At 43.9% G+C, this 16268-nt stretch overlaps 1 protein-coding gene across 13 annotated transcripts in view; it reads left to right on the plus strand.

The window, feature by feature from the left end:
* The window catches only part of mbnl1 (muscleblind-like splicing regulator 1), a 35148-nt gene that overhangs the window by 6405 nt on the left and 12475 nt on the right, over positions 1-16268 (plus strand). For 12 of the 13 annotated variants that reach the window (XM_061295420.1, XM_061295423.1, XM_061295421.1 and 9 more), the window contains exons 2-3: positions 2721-3576; positions 15827-15997. In XM_061295420.1, the coding sequence (XP_061151404.1) occupies positions 3403-3576; positions 15827-15997 (345 nt within the window). In that variant the 5' untranslated portion in view covers positions 2721-3402. Of the gene's footprint in view, positions 1-1405; positions 2404-2720; positions 3577-15826; positions 15998-16268 lie in introns of those variants that run through there. The other variant, XM_061295419.1, reaches the window with a different exon arrangement.

Genomic DNA, 16268 nt, shown 5'->3' on the forward strand with positions numbered 1-16268 from the left:
AAACAACAACTTAAGTACATCACAGCTCTTTATGTCTTCGTGTGTGGAAGCTACAAGAGACAGCGGTAAACATATATGTAAAGGTCAGAGAGGGCGGGCGTTTTATTGACACGCCATAATATTCCGAGTAGCTGCATCGGCATCATGATGAAGCCCCGCGGTGTTGTGTTTCCCTCCTAGCGTCCTCCACTTTGATGACCTATCTCAGCACACTGTCACCCTGCCTCCACTTCTATCAGTATGCTGAAAGCCAGCAGCAGCAAACAAAAGGAAACCTTCTCCTCTGCAGTCGAAAGCTGAAAATAGAAGCTGCCGGCTGGAAGCTATCATTTTCGACGTTCTGTTGCCATAGTAGATGTTGCAGCAAAACAAGACGGAGATGTGGATTTTGCAGGACGCCGCATCAAGTTAAACTCCACTTGAGCTGTGTCACTTGGTTAATAATGGTGAATCACCTCATGTGCTCTTTCAGGAAGGCCTATCATAACTGTGAACCGCACCCTCTCTGTTGTTTTCTCATCGCCGCTCAAGTAGTTAGTCATACCGACAACTCCGAGACCTGCCTGTATTATGCAGACGCGTTACTTTTATCACGCCGGCATTTCTGTCGGTGCGAAGCTCGGGTTAGCGGAACGACCAAAGTGAAGTCAAGAGAAAGACACGCTCCCCCCCCCCCCCCCCGCAATGTTACAAATGTTACAACGTGCTCGAAAGGCTCAAGGGAAGCTGGCTTGCTATCTCCTGCTAACGTGGATGACCTTGCACCAGCCTTTAAAAACAGTGGCGGAGCTAGAGAAGGGGGGTGCCGCAGGAGCGAAACGAAATACGCAGGGCCCACTTTGCAAAATAACATCAATTATTCGGATAAAAGGAGATCTTCAAGACCGGAGAGACGAGACGATTTGAATGAATTAGCAAAAAAAGGGCTTGGCCTACTGGTAAAAGATGAAGCAATCAATAAGGGAAAGATATCCATGTTCAGACATGAAGGATCATATCGAGCGCTCATTATGAGCTTTACTTTACAGCGCTACAGGCCTGAGCAAAGTAGAAAACATTGACTGCTTTTCATATCTTAAACTATTAAGGCGTTATATTTGACTAGAGCGCGCTGTCAATGTTAACAACGATGGCTCCGCTCATCATTTGTTGCAAAGTGTGTTTGCGTCATATTAAAAATGATTATACACCAGATATCTGTCATACCTGTCATGGCGGCCCAATTTTCACTAGTAGTTTCGTTTATGGTATGCAATTTGTTTTTTTAGTTGTAAAAAATTGCAAAGCCTTCCTGAGTAAAAGCTTTGGATCATAACGCTGTAGTTGGTAGTCCAATGGGAGAACCGCAAATGGTACAGTGCCGAATTTGAATTTTTTTATTCAAAACAAATTAGAAAGGCTCCTGATCTTAATAGGCTTCCTTTTGATTGCATTCTTTTTACTTGTACCTTTTATAACCTATTATCTTTCAAACAAAGCTCATAAGTAGTTACTTTAGGGATACATTCCCCTTAAGCTTAATAAAAGTTTTCATGTTAATCACAAAGCCCTGTCTGTTGTTGCTTTAAATAACCCAGCAAATATGTGCCTTAGCTCAGTAAAGGTTGCTCGAAGATTCTATGATTTTATTTTTTCCCACGCGAGTTAGTTACAGTGCAATGTTTGTATGAAGATAACGCTGGCGATTGAAAGGTCATTCATAGCCACAAGGCTACTTTTGTTATCATGCAATGTCAAAGCCAGCCGCAGCTTGGTTTGAAGCACATCTAACCATGGATGCTTGGTCATCATGACCTGGGCTGCGCTGGTGCAGAGCTCTGTTACAGCACGTTGCAGTGCTGCAGTGCTGTAACGTTTGCACTTCCTAGCATTGCTCGCTGTACTGGGAAAACAAATAAAATTCTCGACACGGGGGTGTGGTGACTTAACCCTTCCTTTGATAAGAGCAGACTCATCCCTCGGGAGACTAACTATTCAAATTCCACTCGTGGTTTTCAGCAGAAGTCGAAAGTACAAACGACAAAGAAAAACAAACAATGGCGTGTCATGATTAGAGAATGATGAAAAAGTCATTTGTGTATTATTTGATGACAGCACTCCTTCCTATGTCGGAACGTGCGGAAGAAAACCGAGTGGTTAGTTTTGACTCTTTTCCACTCTGGCAGCGGGCAGGTCAGCCTTTCCTAGGCTCCGCCTCCTCTCACCTGGCGCTCAGCCCAGAATGTTGCTGCAACTCCGCTTAGCGCCCATTGGCCCACGGTCTTGACGGAACTTCGCAAGGAGGGAAATGACTAACCTCTTTCCCCTCGTGCCCTACCTCAACTTCCCCTTTTCTTTCACGCTCTTCCCCTCTTTGGTCTTCAGACACATTCGCAATGGCCGCCTTTGCTGCACTCTGCTGCTGTAAGTCAGACGGGATTTTTCATCTCATTTCATTGTGTCGACGTGGTGGAAAGTTTTGAATGGCTGCTTTGTACGCGCCAGTGTGTGTGTGCGATGAGCGTATGTGCACGCCATGTGTGTTTAGCGCAGTGGGCGGGTGAAAGTTTTATTTGTCTAGCTGACAACCGACGCATTTCTGACATTTTTACACATTCTTCATTGCTGCAGTTGCATACTTTTTGTTGGACCTCAAAACAAAAGGTCACACCTTGATCCTAAAGAGTGACCCAAAAAAAAAAAGTTTTCATTTTTCTCTCTCTCTCTCTCTCTCCCCCCAGAGGAAGTGCCTTTGCTGATGTGTGCCGCAGCTTTGACCTGCTTCTACCGCTGAAGCTCTATCTTCTCCCCACCCCTCCCGCCTCGCTCGCTTGCTGCCATAGCGCAAGGAAAGGTGGCCGCGCCCTCCTCTGACTGCGCTCCGACCCGTTTGTCCATCATCGCCATCCACCCCTCGCAGTGGGCCGCAGCCTCCACTAAGCCTCACTTGACAGCCCAGCCGGCACAAGGCCCACGCAGAGCATCATCGCACACCTTGCCTTTACTTAACCTTCGCCTTGGGCCCTCTAAGCCTCCTCAGTGTCTTTAAGTCCCCACCCCAAAGCAGACTCCACCCAGACTGTCACCTTTGTTGCCTGCTTCACTGCATCCTAGAGGGCTTTCTCTCCCTTGGCTTGTGAATGTTCCAGAAAAAGAAGAGCCGGTGAGCAATAAGATTGAACATTCAGGCAGGCTGCCTCCCGGATAACATCGTACTCACTTGATGGAGAAGATGGCGCAATAACATTCACGGCCTTACTTTGTCCTGCAACATTTCACCCTGGACACGCCTCAGTCGATAGGAAACTTTGGTCAACGCGCCATCTCGACCTCAATATCGACATAAACACGCAAATCGTGGATTAAAGCCCGAGCGGTACTTTTGATCAAGCATCCAGTTGCTTTTGGCGCCAGCAAGTTGCCATGGCGATGAACATAGCACAGATCCGCGACACAAAGTGGCTGACGCTGGAGGTATGCAGGGAGTTCCAGAGGGGCACGTGTTCCCGCTCGGACCAGGAGTGCAAGTTCGCTCATCCGGCCAAGAGCTGCCAGGTGGAAAACGGACGAGTCATCGCTTGCTTCGACTCGCTTAAGGTAAGAAACCGAAAGAGCCGAGCCGAGCCGAGATCCAGACGTGCGTTGGTAAGACACTGAGCGCATGCCGCGTGGCAGACATCAAGTCACAAGCTACAAATAGCAGCCAGTGCAGAGCCAGCCATCTGGTCCCAGCGTGTGCTCTCCCTCGTGCCGCCCATTTCTGGTCAGGTGACGCCAACATGTGATTAAGAGCTCGGAGAGGTGGGGAGAAGGAGTCGAATCCCGCCGGGGTTCAGGAAGCGGATGTTTTGTAGCGCTCGACCCATTCAGTCACTCAAGCGCCTTGTAAACAAGTCGAGATTTATCCGTCTTTTACAGTTCCAAATGTTCTCAGGAGTCAACACGGGCGGGCCTCACCTCTAACTTTTGACCCACTTGTACATTTTCTGAGCTCACAATGCTGGTGACTCACGGTTCTTGGCAGCATGCGGATAGGGCAGGGTTAGCTTGAGGACAGTTTGTCAGTCCACTCGGAAAGGAGACGACGGTGTTTACAGACAGATGTGGTCAGAGGCACGTCGGAGGAGGACATGTGTTGGACTCGGATTACGTCATGTGTATCAAAGGTTGCTGGAACAAGTCAGGCGGGCCTCGGATTGGGTCATTTGGGAAAAAGGGGGACGACTAACTCAAATTTGCCAGTGCGTTACAAGCAAACAATAATGGTGTAACACTAAAACGATCCTTTTGTAAGATTAAATGGATTATCATTTGAAAAACGGAAGTGCCACGAAAGCAAGTCCAGAGGACCCTCATTTGTCGGAACGCTCTGATCCCTGCGTTCCATACGGTGTCGACTTTCACTGACACAGCAGCGACGTGTTTAAATTGTCATTCTTACTGACAGAATCAGCTAGCGGCCGGAAAAAAAAAAAGTAACTGGCAGACGTACAGAAGCTGTCGAGTGAAACGAGGGGCCTATTTTGGTACTCACTGATTTGTGTGTGTGTTCTTCGACCCATTTCTTTCTACACAGCGAATGTAAAAAAAAAAAAAAAAAACACACAATGAAAAAAGGACAGAAAATGGGTGTCAAGTCCCCCGATTTGTATGTCGCAGGTTCACACTTGAGTGGAAAACCATCAGCGCACTGATTCATGTTCACATTTCTCCATGTCACTCGTCACCCGTATTATGCCACAGTTTGACCCCGCCTCCTTCTTCCCTGTCCTTCCGCAGCCTACGTTTACTCTTACTGCATGTGAGTGAGGATCGACCTTCTTCTGGAAAGCGTATAATTAGAACAAGTCTCACATGATCATCAGTGCATAGCTGAATAGGTCACACCCAAAGCCAGTCATTCTCTTTTTTTTTTATTATTATTATTTTTCCCTCCACACTACACCTACTTCACCGTCCCATTATTGGAGTATTTTTTTTTCTATGAGCATTCATTTGATATCTCCCTCAAATAAGATAATCAATATGTTCAACGAGGCCTTGCTGTGTGTGCAAATTAGCCAGCACTGCTGTCTGCATATCTGTTTGGTGCAGCGGTGGCAGGCAGGCAGCTCAGTGACATGGAAGAGGTGTAAATATTTGGAGAAGGATAATGACTGGCCGGACCCCTTCATTTTAAACTTGGCTCGTAACTTTTTAATGATTAACTCCTGAGTGAAAGGTTAAGTGCAATCCTTGCACATAGTCGTGCTTGTAACATTGAAAAGTGAGGCTACTGTAGAATAAATCAAACACATCAGACACGGAATTAATCTTTATATATTGATGGACGTCAGGGGGTTTGTCTTTTTGCTGCATTTTGTCAAATAAAATGTACAACTGGATTTCAGGTTAAATCAGACGGGCTGAGATTTGGCATTTTAAGGAGATTTTCATTGTTGGTTGGAGTTTTGGCGCTACCTGTCAATATTTAACTAATGTTTTTCTGCGTTCCTGTGGTCGTTCAGCTTTAGAGATTCCACTATTAAACGCTTTTAGAATGACCTGGATTTGTAAAATTCAATCTTATCATCATCCTGGTCATAAGAAAATGTACTTTCTCTGAACACGCCACGTTAACATTTACTGTGCGCCATGGAAAAGTATGTCAACCCCTAAGAGCTACTAATTGGAGTCAGGACTCGGCTAACATAAAGTCCAATTAATGAGATGAGATCGGATGTATAATAAACACCAGGTTTGAATTTTCTTTTCTCTCCGCTAACTTGCTAGGAAGGGTCACAAAAGTATTTCTAAAATGATTTGTTTATGGTTTGATTTAATTCATTATTTCTATACGTTTATTTGATTAATCTAATTAATTATTAGTTCATTTATAATACACATTGCAACATGGGGGGGGGGGGGGGGAATACCAGCATGTTGGCTACTAACTTACCCAGATCTCAGGTACACGTTAACGTCTTCAAATCGACAATAACACATTATACAACAATGGCTGTCGTTGAAGGACACAATGGAGGAAGCTACTTCCAAATGCCATAAATGTTCATCTGGTCCGCGCTGCAGGAAATGTTTACTTGAAATTATTCTTGCCAAAGGAGTGTCAGCTAATTATTAAATCGGCAGGTTCACATACGTGCTTGTTCAACCGGGCAGTAAAATGTTTATCTGCTATGCTCGATAACAACATAAAATGTTGTAGTCGTAGTTGAGGATGACATGAATAGAAAACATTTTTGATATTCAAATCACATCAGGGTTGTTTTTCTCGATATTTTCCTATTGTGGCTCTGTTTTCTGTCCTAAATTTTACCCGTTGGAATACAAAAGGAGAAATGTGAGGTGTGCTAAACCTGATGAGTGAAGTATGGTAATTAGCTGCAACCACATGGTTTAGCTAATCTTTATTATCCTCATGACAGAAACGCCTTACCTAATGACTTTTCTCATTTTTCATATCAAAAGAATATCAAGTCAAGACGTCATTTTGAAGCAAGCCTCCTCTCGTCAACCATTTTCTTTCCACTGGTGCTTATTTTCACTTTCCCTCCATCTCACTCTGCTTTTTACCTCAAGCCACACCCCTGGGTCACATTACACACACGGATGGATCCATGTGTTTTTCGGCAATGACATCAACCCTGACCTGATGCGCACCCACCAGCAGCAGGGTCTCGTCTGACCAAACAAGGCCCACTCTGTCATCAAACAAGCAGCGTGGTAACCGTCTAGAACGAGAGATGTTTGAACACATACCTCCGTGCCATTAACCTCGTAGTCTGTCTGCTCGCTCGCCCGACACACCCACCATCATCATGTCTGACTTGTGAGGAAAAACAGGCCGACCGTGTGCACACGCACGTGCGTGTTATGTCTGCGTTAGCAGCGCTGTTGGAGCAGGTTCAAACTCCGGGCCAAGATTACATTCCCACAGAGCCGAAGGCCTCATACCTTATCTTCTCTCTCTCCTTTCTTTTTCTCCCGCTTCTATTTTTCTCATGCTATGACAACATGTTTATGTGAAGTGATTCGGTAGCGCGGTCGGGTAAAACGCAAACACGTACGCGGCGGGGTAAATATTAGTCAGGTTGCTACTCGACTCGGGAATAAAATCAACACGGTGCGCGACTGCGTTCGGTTCGGGGTTCAGGGGGGTAATGTCTATTTGACACTTCTGTCACATGGCGGACACTAAATCAAATGACACAATGCACATGGCCTCGTTCGGGCAGGGCTTACCTTTTTAGTAGCCCACGCAGCAGTTGCATGTCCAGCTTGGTGTATTAGTCGTACTTAATTTGGATGACTTAACCCCCCCCCCCCACACACCCCCGGGTCATCGTGGCGATCGACCACAATCGGGTAATTATACTGCCTCCTTCTGGCCAAGGCGGGCACAGCCGAAGGAGCAAGACAATGAATTGGATTGCGGCATTACATCATGAGACAGAAAAATTGGATTTAAATATGTCATTGAGGAGTTCCTCCCTGCTACGATCAGCTGGCTTTGTTTTGAATAGCACCATGCGGATTTGCGGTCGATCCTGCGCTCATGCCGTAATCCAGACGGATCCACACAGACTTCTGCCCGCTGCAGTCGGCACATAAATTCTGCACCCCTAATTGGATTTTTAATTGGATATCTGTGGGCGCATCCATAGTGAAGTCCTTCTTTAAAGCATTTGCCCAGAATTCAGTCATCCATCGTGTCATCTATTTCTTAAAGTGATCTTTTTATGCCAGGAAGCCTCCGGAGGGGTGTGGACGTCTGGGACTTTTTCGTTTATTTTGGTCTGGCCCGTGCTTTTGAATTCATCCTCATCAGATCACTGTTCGCTGTCCCTTTTTCTCCTCCGTGTCAGCTGACTCTGCCTCACCATCACACTGGGTTCCTTTATAGCACCACTAATACAATGAGCACTTCTCTGTCAGCCCGCCACCTCGCGCGTATATGCGCCCCGACATACCCACGCACCATAAACACCTCGCGTGTTCATCCGAGGAGCAAATATTGATGCCTTGACACTCCGATTATCCTGTCAAATCATCTCAAATGCATATTTTCCATGCAAAACATTATTGTTGGCTGTCTCTCATAAACTTCCATCAACACTCTGGGATCTGGAGAGCCACAAAGTGCATGAACAAACTTTCCAAACATATATATCTGAAATTTTAAAGGGACTAGTACAACTGAGAACGCAGGGCTACATAATGTGAGAAACTATTTTCTCAACGATGTTGGGCAAAGACTTTTTGATATTTTCTTTGGATCTGTTTTTGGTGTTTGCTTGTGCCTGCCTGCCTGCGTGTGTGGCAATTTCCTGGCTCCAAATGATCGTGTTTATGCCAAAGGGGAGGAAACCTTTAGCGTAAGCCAAATTTAAGGTGATTGGCCGTTCCTTGGAAATGCTGGTTGTGGCAGCAACTCCCTCTAAGGTACTAGTCTGGATCTGTAGTCCAGATACGTGCACGCTGAGAATTAAAACACTCGGGAATCCGGATCTGCAGGAAAGCCTAAATAAATAATGAACACATCACCCCAGCATAGTCTTGCATCCCTTTAGGTTTCTTACCTCCAGAACGCCCCGACTCAGCCATTATAGTCCCACTCGACAGGTGAGCGTAGCGCCCCCGGGGGTTGGTTATTAGGCTCATTTACTTGTGCAAGCCGCCCCTCCCTCACGTGAGTGTTTAGAAGCGGCAGTCGGGTTCTTATCCTTCTCTTGTTGCAGAACATGAGAGACGAATGCCAGAAGCGACACACACATGCATGTCCGCCGCTAGCGTGTGTCATTGGAGTTGATAACTGCTCTTATTTTTTATCATAATTCCCCCCCCCCCCCTCCTCTCAACACATTCCTACATAAAATGGCAGTGTCTGGGCTTGTCAATGTTTTTATTGGTCGACTTTCTTCTGATACTAAATTATGATGAGTCATTAAAATGTCACTCGTCAGATTTGATATTAAGTTTGATGCTCATATTCGTTGCGTAGTCATTTTGTCAGGTACTGTAAAGGCTTCATGCCTTGGGCTGCTATGGCAAACTAGTTTGCCTTATGGATTCGAAAGGACCGTCATCAAAAATGTTACGACATTTCAACCTCCAATGTCGTGTTTTGTTTTTCTGCATGTTATTGCGTTCATTGGGTGTTGTTGCTCAGCCATGGTGTTTTTGGACACGATGAGACCTGCGTGCTAGTACTTGTGAGTGTCTACCGTACAAAATGGCATTGAATTATGATTTTTGCTATTCACAGCAGAAACACTATTTGAATTTTTTTTTTTAACTATTTGGTTTGCTTGTATTTTTGCATGCTCTCCTGACTAAGTCGTCGTCGACACTTATTTATGTTTTGTTTAAACAATTAATGCAAGGGAGTTTCCCAAAAACTTGCATGTGCGGTTTATTCGAAGGCTCTAAATTCTCCATAGGTGTGACTTTTATACGTGCACTTAAATGGCAACCAGTCCAGGATGTAGCTGTCCAGCTAGGCTAACCCACAACTCACCCGTCAGCCCTAATGAGGACCAAAAATAGATGGAGATTCCAGTATGGAAAAAAAGAAAAAAAAATGCTTTGGTGAGTTTTTACCACTGGGAATGTGAAAGCCATACCACTCATTAGCTCCTCGTTTGAGGTTGGGAGGAGCAGAGAGATGCAACTTTTTTTATGGTGTCCAACCTTGAGGCTAAACACCTTTTTTTACAGCTTTGAATACGACAGAAGATCCATCTGGATTTTTGGGTGCGGCCTTTATTTACATGCTTGACAGCTTTTTTTTTTTTTTTTTTTGCACAAGCACTCCTCAATTCTAAACTGCCTTAGAAACGGCAAGTCCCTCTCTGCTCTTTTAAAGGTCATACAACCACACATTCATTTTCCAAGTGATCCATGAAATACTTTTTTTAATTTCCTATTTGTGCTTGATTTTGATTCAATCTACCGACGCCATCAACTCAAGCCGTGCTGTGCTGCAATGCACCATCAAACGGGTCTCTTCTTCATTCTGGCAGTTTTGACACCTTCTAGTGCTGTATATCATCTCTATTCATACATCCAATTAGTTTGCTTAACTCAGTTAAATGAGAAAGTGCCTGAAGAAGCACCAAATTCATTCTCCTGCCTTACTTCAGGTTAAAGTCTCCTCATAATTTAAAAGAGTGTCAGAAGCAAATTAAATCACTCCTACGCTCCTGTCGGCTTTCTTGTCCTAATAGAAACGGGGAAGGCGGTGAAAACATCCTGCTTTAGCCGGTGCCAAATCCCAAGGGGATAATCACACACAGAAACAGGATTAGGCCAGTTGACGGTGGGATTAGAGCTTCAGATAGGATTAGCGTTTTTGAGATCAGATTAGTGTAATATGCGCCGGATTGATTCTGTAAATTCACTGTTGGGGAAGCGTGCGGGCGTGCACACTGTACAATGCAGGCTCCGTAGAGTTCAGAGATGGAAAAGGAGAACGTGGAGCAAAGATATGAAGAAGCTTCTTGAACCGCTGAGATTTAAAATACTGAGTTGCCGTCACGTTTTTGTTTATGTGTGAAATCATGCAAAGGAACGCACAAAATCAGTGTAAGGTGTTGGCTAATGAAGAAAAAAAAAAAAAATCCACAGCAGTCTAACTTTGGACGCCGGGCTCCTGTGTACATGACATCTGACCCGAGGCATTTCTTCAAAACATCACCCTGTTGGCTGTGAATAACTCCTGCTGTTTGGCTATTTGTGTGTACACAAATAACAACGCTGTGACACACACTATATGAGACGTGCTCAACTCTAGTCCTTGAGGTTTTAGATGTCTCTCCGCCGACGCACCTTTGTATTCTAGTGTTAAAGCTGAACCCATAATCCTTTGTGCCATTGTTGAGGCAGGGTGGTTAATGCCTCACTTGGGGCAAACTGTAATTATTATCGAAGATAAACAACTCCCACCTTTTCATGTCTTCATTCTCAGTTGAGATACACGTTTTGTATTGTTTTGTGTCCACACTCTTAACTCAACTTGCATTTCAAATCATTTTCCCCCATTGAGATGAATGGTAATCCCATTAATCCGTTCCAGCCTTCCCGCTTAACAAAAAAAAATGCAGTTTTTTTTTTAAAATAAGAAATGTGCGTGATTTGCAGACACAAACGAGCAAGAGTTTCATAACGAGCAATAGCTTTGTCATTTGATGCTGGGGATAAAGAATTTTTCTTTCTTAAATTGTCTGTCCACAGAATATAACCACAGAATAACATTCCATATCCAGGTTTCTTCTATATAATGCATATTGTTAGCATGCTAATCCAGCTAAATATTGTGAGGTAGGGCATGTTCAACAAAGACCAACCACTGGGCGTGAGCCTTTTGAGTGTCGACTGCTGGCCAGCAAAACAAAGCTTCATTCACAGCGTGCGCCAGAAGAGAAAGCACTTTCATCTCCGTGTATGTTTGGACAGAAGTCACTGGAACGCGGGCCGGAGAACAGTAGAGCCTTACATACTGGGATTCAAAGCATCCATACCAAACCACAGACCATCAGAGGTTCCACGTTGAACGCGATGCGAATTATCGTGATATGTAAACATTAGAGAGCGTATCGAAATAGGATCTTTTCGCTTCTTCATCCACAAATTTGACGTCAGTTATTAAAAACTGGATTAACAGTTGAATGGAAAGAAAAGTGCAAATTTTAGCTGTTGACTTGCAGCTGAAAAATGCTGCTAAATGTTCCATGAGCTAACAGCAGCAGTGTTGTATAACTGAGTGGCGTTTTGCTTATTCCTTGAGGGGAGTCGAATATTTCTGTTTTCGCCGTGGGAGTAGGATGTTGTTTAGATGACTAGGTGAAGCAAAGTGCATCTGTACTCCCCGCATACCACTTGCCGCACGCCTCCTCCCCTCCCCTCCCCTCCCTGAAAGGATGGGACGCAGCCCCACCCAGCATTCTTTTTACCGCACTTCATTGTTTGTTTAAACGTCGCGTCGTTTCAAAAATGAGGGTGTGTAACGATTGAGTTGGAAGCACCGCGCGAGCAGGGCGTGATTTTTTTTTTTATCTTACCACTTAGCAGCTTCAATCAAGGCCGCACAGTAGCCAACGCGAAAGAATCTTACGAGTTTCTCAATTGGTTTGGGATGTGTACGTATTACTGCCACCTAGAGGATTAGAGTGGGACTCCTCTTTAATCCTTAATTGTTTTTATAAACAGATTAGAATGACCAGAATAAAGTTGGTGTACCAGAATCGGAATCTTTTTCCGATTGTTGCGTTCAATGCTACGTGATATAAATTGCACTTGAGGGGGTAAACGTAGGGACTGTTATATCGTCACTAGTCTGGTCTTCGCTGATGACTTTTTCCCTGAGATTTTGTGAAAGCAAATAGTTTTGACATTTTAATGACTGCAATTATATGTTGCTCTTTTTGGCATTTTATGTGCAAGCATATGTACGCTCATCCCGACTCTTTTACATATCTGGCTCAATAAGTAACCGCTTGAGGACATGAGCAGTTTCTCTTCTACTGTATCATGGTTGTGTCATTAAAAAAATAACACAGGAGCAAGGAGCTGTCATCAGGAGGCCTCTACTCATGGGTCGGTTTTAGGGATGCACCGAAAATTCGGCCACCGAAAATTTTCGGCCGAAAATGACCCAAAAGTGCATTTTCGGTTTTTGGCCGAAAGACCTAAATCACCGAAACAACACGGCCGAAACTTGTGATGACGTGAGCAAACAGCGCAGCCAGCACGCGGGAAAATGGGATAAGTCTGCGGTGTGGACTGATTTCACTATCTCAGAGAAAGACCCACGGATAGCGATTTGCAAAATATGCAATGCTGAAAGGGGTGCATCTGCAAAAAGTTTCTCCATGTCGGGTTTAATTCATCACCTGAAATCCAAACATCCCGATCGCCATTCTGAATATGAGAAGAAGGCGACACAGAAAAGGAAACTGACACCGAGCACGCCCACTCCGTCTGTGGGGGACGTTTTTGAAAAGGCAAGAAAGTTCTCTGTGTTTTTATAAGAGAACATATTTAATTTTACAGTCAGTTATAAGCCTGTAAATTATTATTTAATGTACACATGAGTTGGGTCAAGTTAAACATTTTATTTTATTTTTGAATTTTCATTTATATTGTGCATTGTTGTCAGTGCTAAATAAATATTTTCATACTTTTGTAACTGGTTTATTGCAATGCCTTGATTTTAGTGAGGTTAGTACACATGTAGCCATAAATGCTGTGGTTCTAATAACTGACATTTCTTTCGGTGTTTCGGTTTTCGGTTTTCGGCCTTGGTTTCCTCATTTTTGGTTTTCGGTTTCGGCCAAGAATTTTTATTTCGGTGCATCCCTAGTCGGTTTGTTATCAGTACTTTCTTTGTTAAGCTTCTGTGCAATCCAGTTATCAAAAATATTCAAGGAATCATTATGATGTAGCACAGGTGTCAAAGCCAAGGCCCGGGGGGCCAGATACGGCCCGCCACATCATTTGATGTGGCCCGCAAAAGACAAATCGTCAACACTGAAATCGTTTGCAACTTTAAAAAAATTGAAATATTACTAGCTATTCCTATTTTTTCGAATATTTTAACAGTTTTTATAAGTCTCTGTTTTGAAAACGAGTTATTCATCAGTTTCTTATGTAGATGATTCTATACATAAAATGAGACGTTCATACATTCATTTAGGTCAGTGCTTCTCAAATAGTGGGGCGCGCCCCCCAAGGGGGGCGCGGTGCTATTCCTGGGGGGGCGCGTGTGACCCTGGGGAACAGGCTTTTTTTTTGGCAGTACTAGAATAAAGTGTAACTGCGCGTTTACTACAGCAGGGGGCAGTGGCGCTCTCATTGTTACTTCTGTCACGTTTGCGACAGTGCAACATTTTACGACTTACAAGACAAGTTAGGATAGTCACGGTGGGGAGGGGGGGCGCGAATAGTTTTCTTCTTGCTAGGGGGGGGCGTAACAGAAAATAATTGAGAAGCACTGATTTAGGTTAACAATTTTAATGGCCTTCCTACGATGCGGCCCGCGACAAAAATAAGTTTGACACCTCTGTGCGAGCGTGTCTGGCTGCTCTGTTGCCGTGGATACCATCTCGAGCCGCGACTTGATGTCTTGATCGGACGAACAAGCGCAAACAGGGTGATAGATGTTCTTTTTGTCCAAATCGTCGTCCTATTTTTCTTTGAAATATACAGTATAATGGCTAGCAGCAAAAGTCGGTTTTATTTGAGGAATTATCATGGTGCCTCACCTGTGAATCAATCCAGTGTCAACGTGTTGGGTCAAACGGGGTGAACGCAATGTGATCCATCTCCTCTGCACACGTTCAGCCTCCATCATGCTGACTGCGTGCCACTTTCATTCTCTGAATGAGTGCCATTTGAACACATGCATCCAATGGTGTGTAATTTCCACTTTAGCACCCTGGCGAATTAAATTCTCTGACTCACCATTGACAGGAAATAAAAATCCACTTTTTTTTTTTATTCATTTATTTTTAAGGGTAGTGTTACATATATTCTAATTAATAATTAAGTGTTTGGTCATAGTTTTTGCTATATTTATAGTTTAAAATACCAATATTCATATTATTATTTTACAAACTTTTTAGAGGTTCTCAGTGATTTGCAGTTTTGATTATAATAATCGACTGGCAGCCCCTGGTGTGTTGAATTGAATGAATCTATATCACGAGTTTCACGAGCTACTGAAATAAAGAATGTGCCATTTTGCGAAATGCACCTATACACTTTCAATTTCAGCACTATATATATATATATATAGACACACATGTGTATTCCAGTCTCAACAAGCTCCCATTAAAACTTGAGAAAGCAACTTCACACTAAGTGGACAAAAAGCCCCCCCCCCCTCCCGCAATCTTTGTACACTTCTTAGCCTTGACCCCATTCCCTCACCCTTGCACCTGTCTGGTAATCCAGTCCGAGTGAAAGTGAAGGAGAGCGAAGTCATGACAGACTACCTACCGCAAGGTCTCCCAGTGGGGGCTGCTCAGTGAGGTCAAGCAGGGCCCTGGGCCTGTCTGTCTTTTCCAAACGTTGTTTGTCTGTTGTTGGCCTTTACGTCACGTGATGCGTGTGCTCAGGCCACCTGTTGCGTGACCCTGAGTGCATGCATTAATGGATTTTGTTTCAGGAACACCCCCCCCCCCCACCTCCCCAACACACACTCCCCGAAGGTATAATTAGTAGAGTGTATAAAGGATTTCTAGATGAGATTATTCAGAGGCTAAAACGCAAGTTTGTTTTTGTACGATAGATTACATCGGAATCGCACAGGAAATGTGTTGGATGTCATATGATTAGCATGAGATTAGCATGAGATGCATCAATCATGGCCTCCTGGGGCAGTCTGACACAAACGTGCCCCCTGCTGGGAGTGACAGGAATAGCATGCAGTTCATGAAGAGAGGCATTTATGTTGTTGAATTAGTGATTTATTCTTGACCTTAAGTATGTGCTTTCAATATTTTGCCAAGGTTGCCTTGCCTCACTTCAGGAAATCATATTGTGGACCCAAAATAAAGTAGAAAAGGAGTCGTTGGCGTTTTTGTATGGCATTATCCTCGTATGAACCTTTTAAAAAATAAGTTGATGTAACGCTCAGGCGATGGCTTGCAGACCCACTGAGGGCCCGCAAACTTCAGTTTGAGAACCACTCCCATAGTGGATTTTTACAAAGAAGTATAAAAGTGCATACTGTGGTGTAAAATACACTGAAACACATTTGAGATACTTATTTTCAACGTCACGTTGTTCACCTTTTGAATGTTCTTAAATCCAGATAAGATAAGGGTGGTCCTTGTCCTTCTTTCAGGGCCGCTGTTCCAGAGAGAACTGCAAATACCTGCACCCTCCTCCGCATCTAAAGAACCAGCTGGAGATCAATGGCAGAAACAACCTGATCCAGCAGAAGAACATGGTCATGCTGGCCCAGCAGATGCAGCTCGCCAATGCCATGATGCCTGCCACGCAGCTACCGCCTATGGTGAGGAGACACAGCCACAAACACGGCAAAGTATCACGTTCAGCCAACCCCTTCATATTTGAGCTAGGGAACCTTTATTTGTACAAAACGCATCAAGGACTGTCTTTATTTTATTGATTTAATTGTGATGCACATATCTCTTAAATTATAATATATCATATTGTGGCTAATTTTTTTTTATTTAATTATTTATTATTCTTATTAATTATTATTATTTTTATTATTTAAATAATTTGTCATAATATGTGATGATAATATTTGAAGAAGAATT

This window comes from Syngnathus typhle, linkage group LG13 (assembly GCF_033458585.1).
Source record: "Syngnathus typhle isolate RoL2023-S1 ecotype Sweden linkage group LG13, RoL_Styp_1.0, whole genome shotgun sequence".
NCBI lineage: Eukaryota > Metazoa > Chordata > Actinopteri > Syngnathiformes > Syngnathidae > Syngnathus > Syngnathus typhle.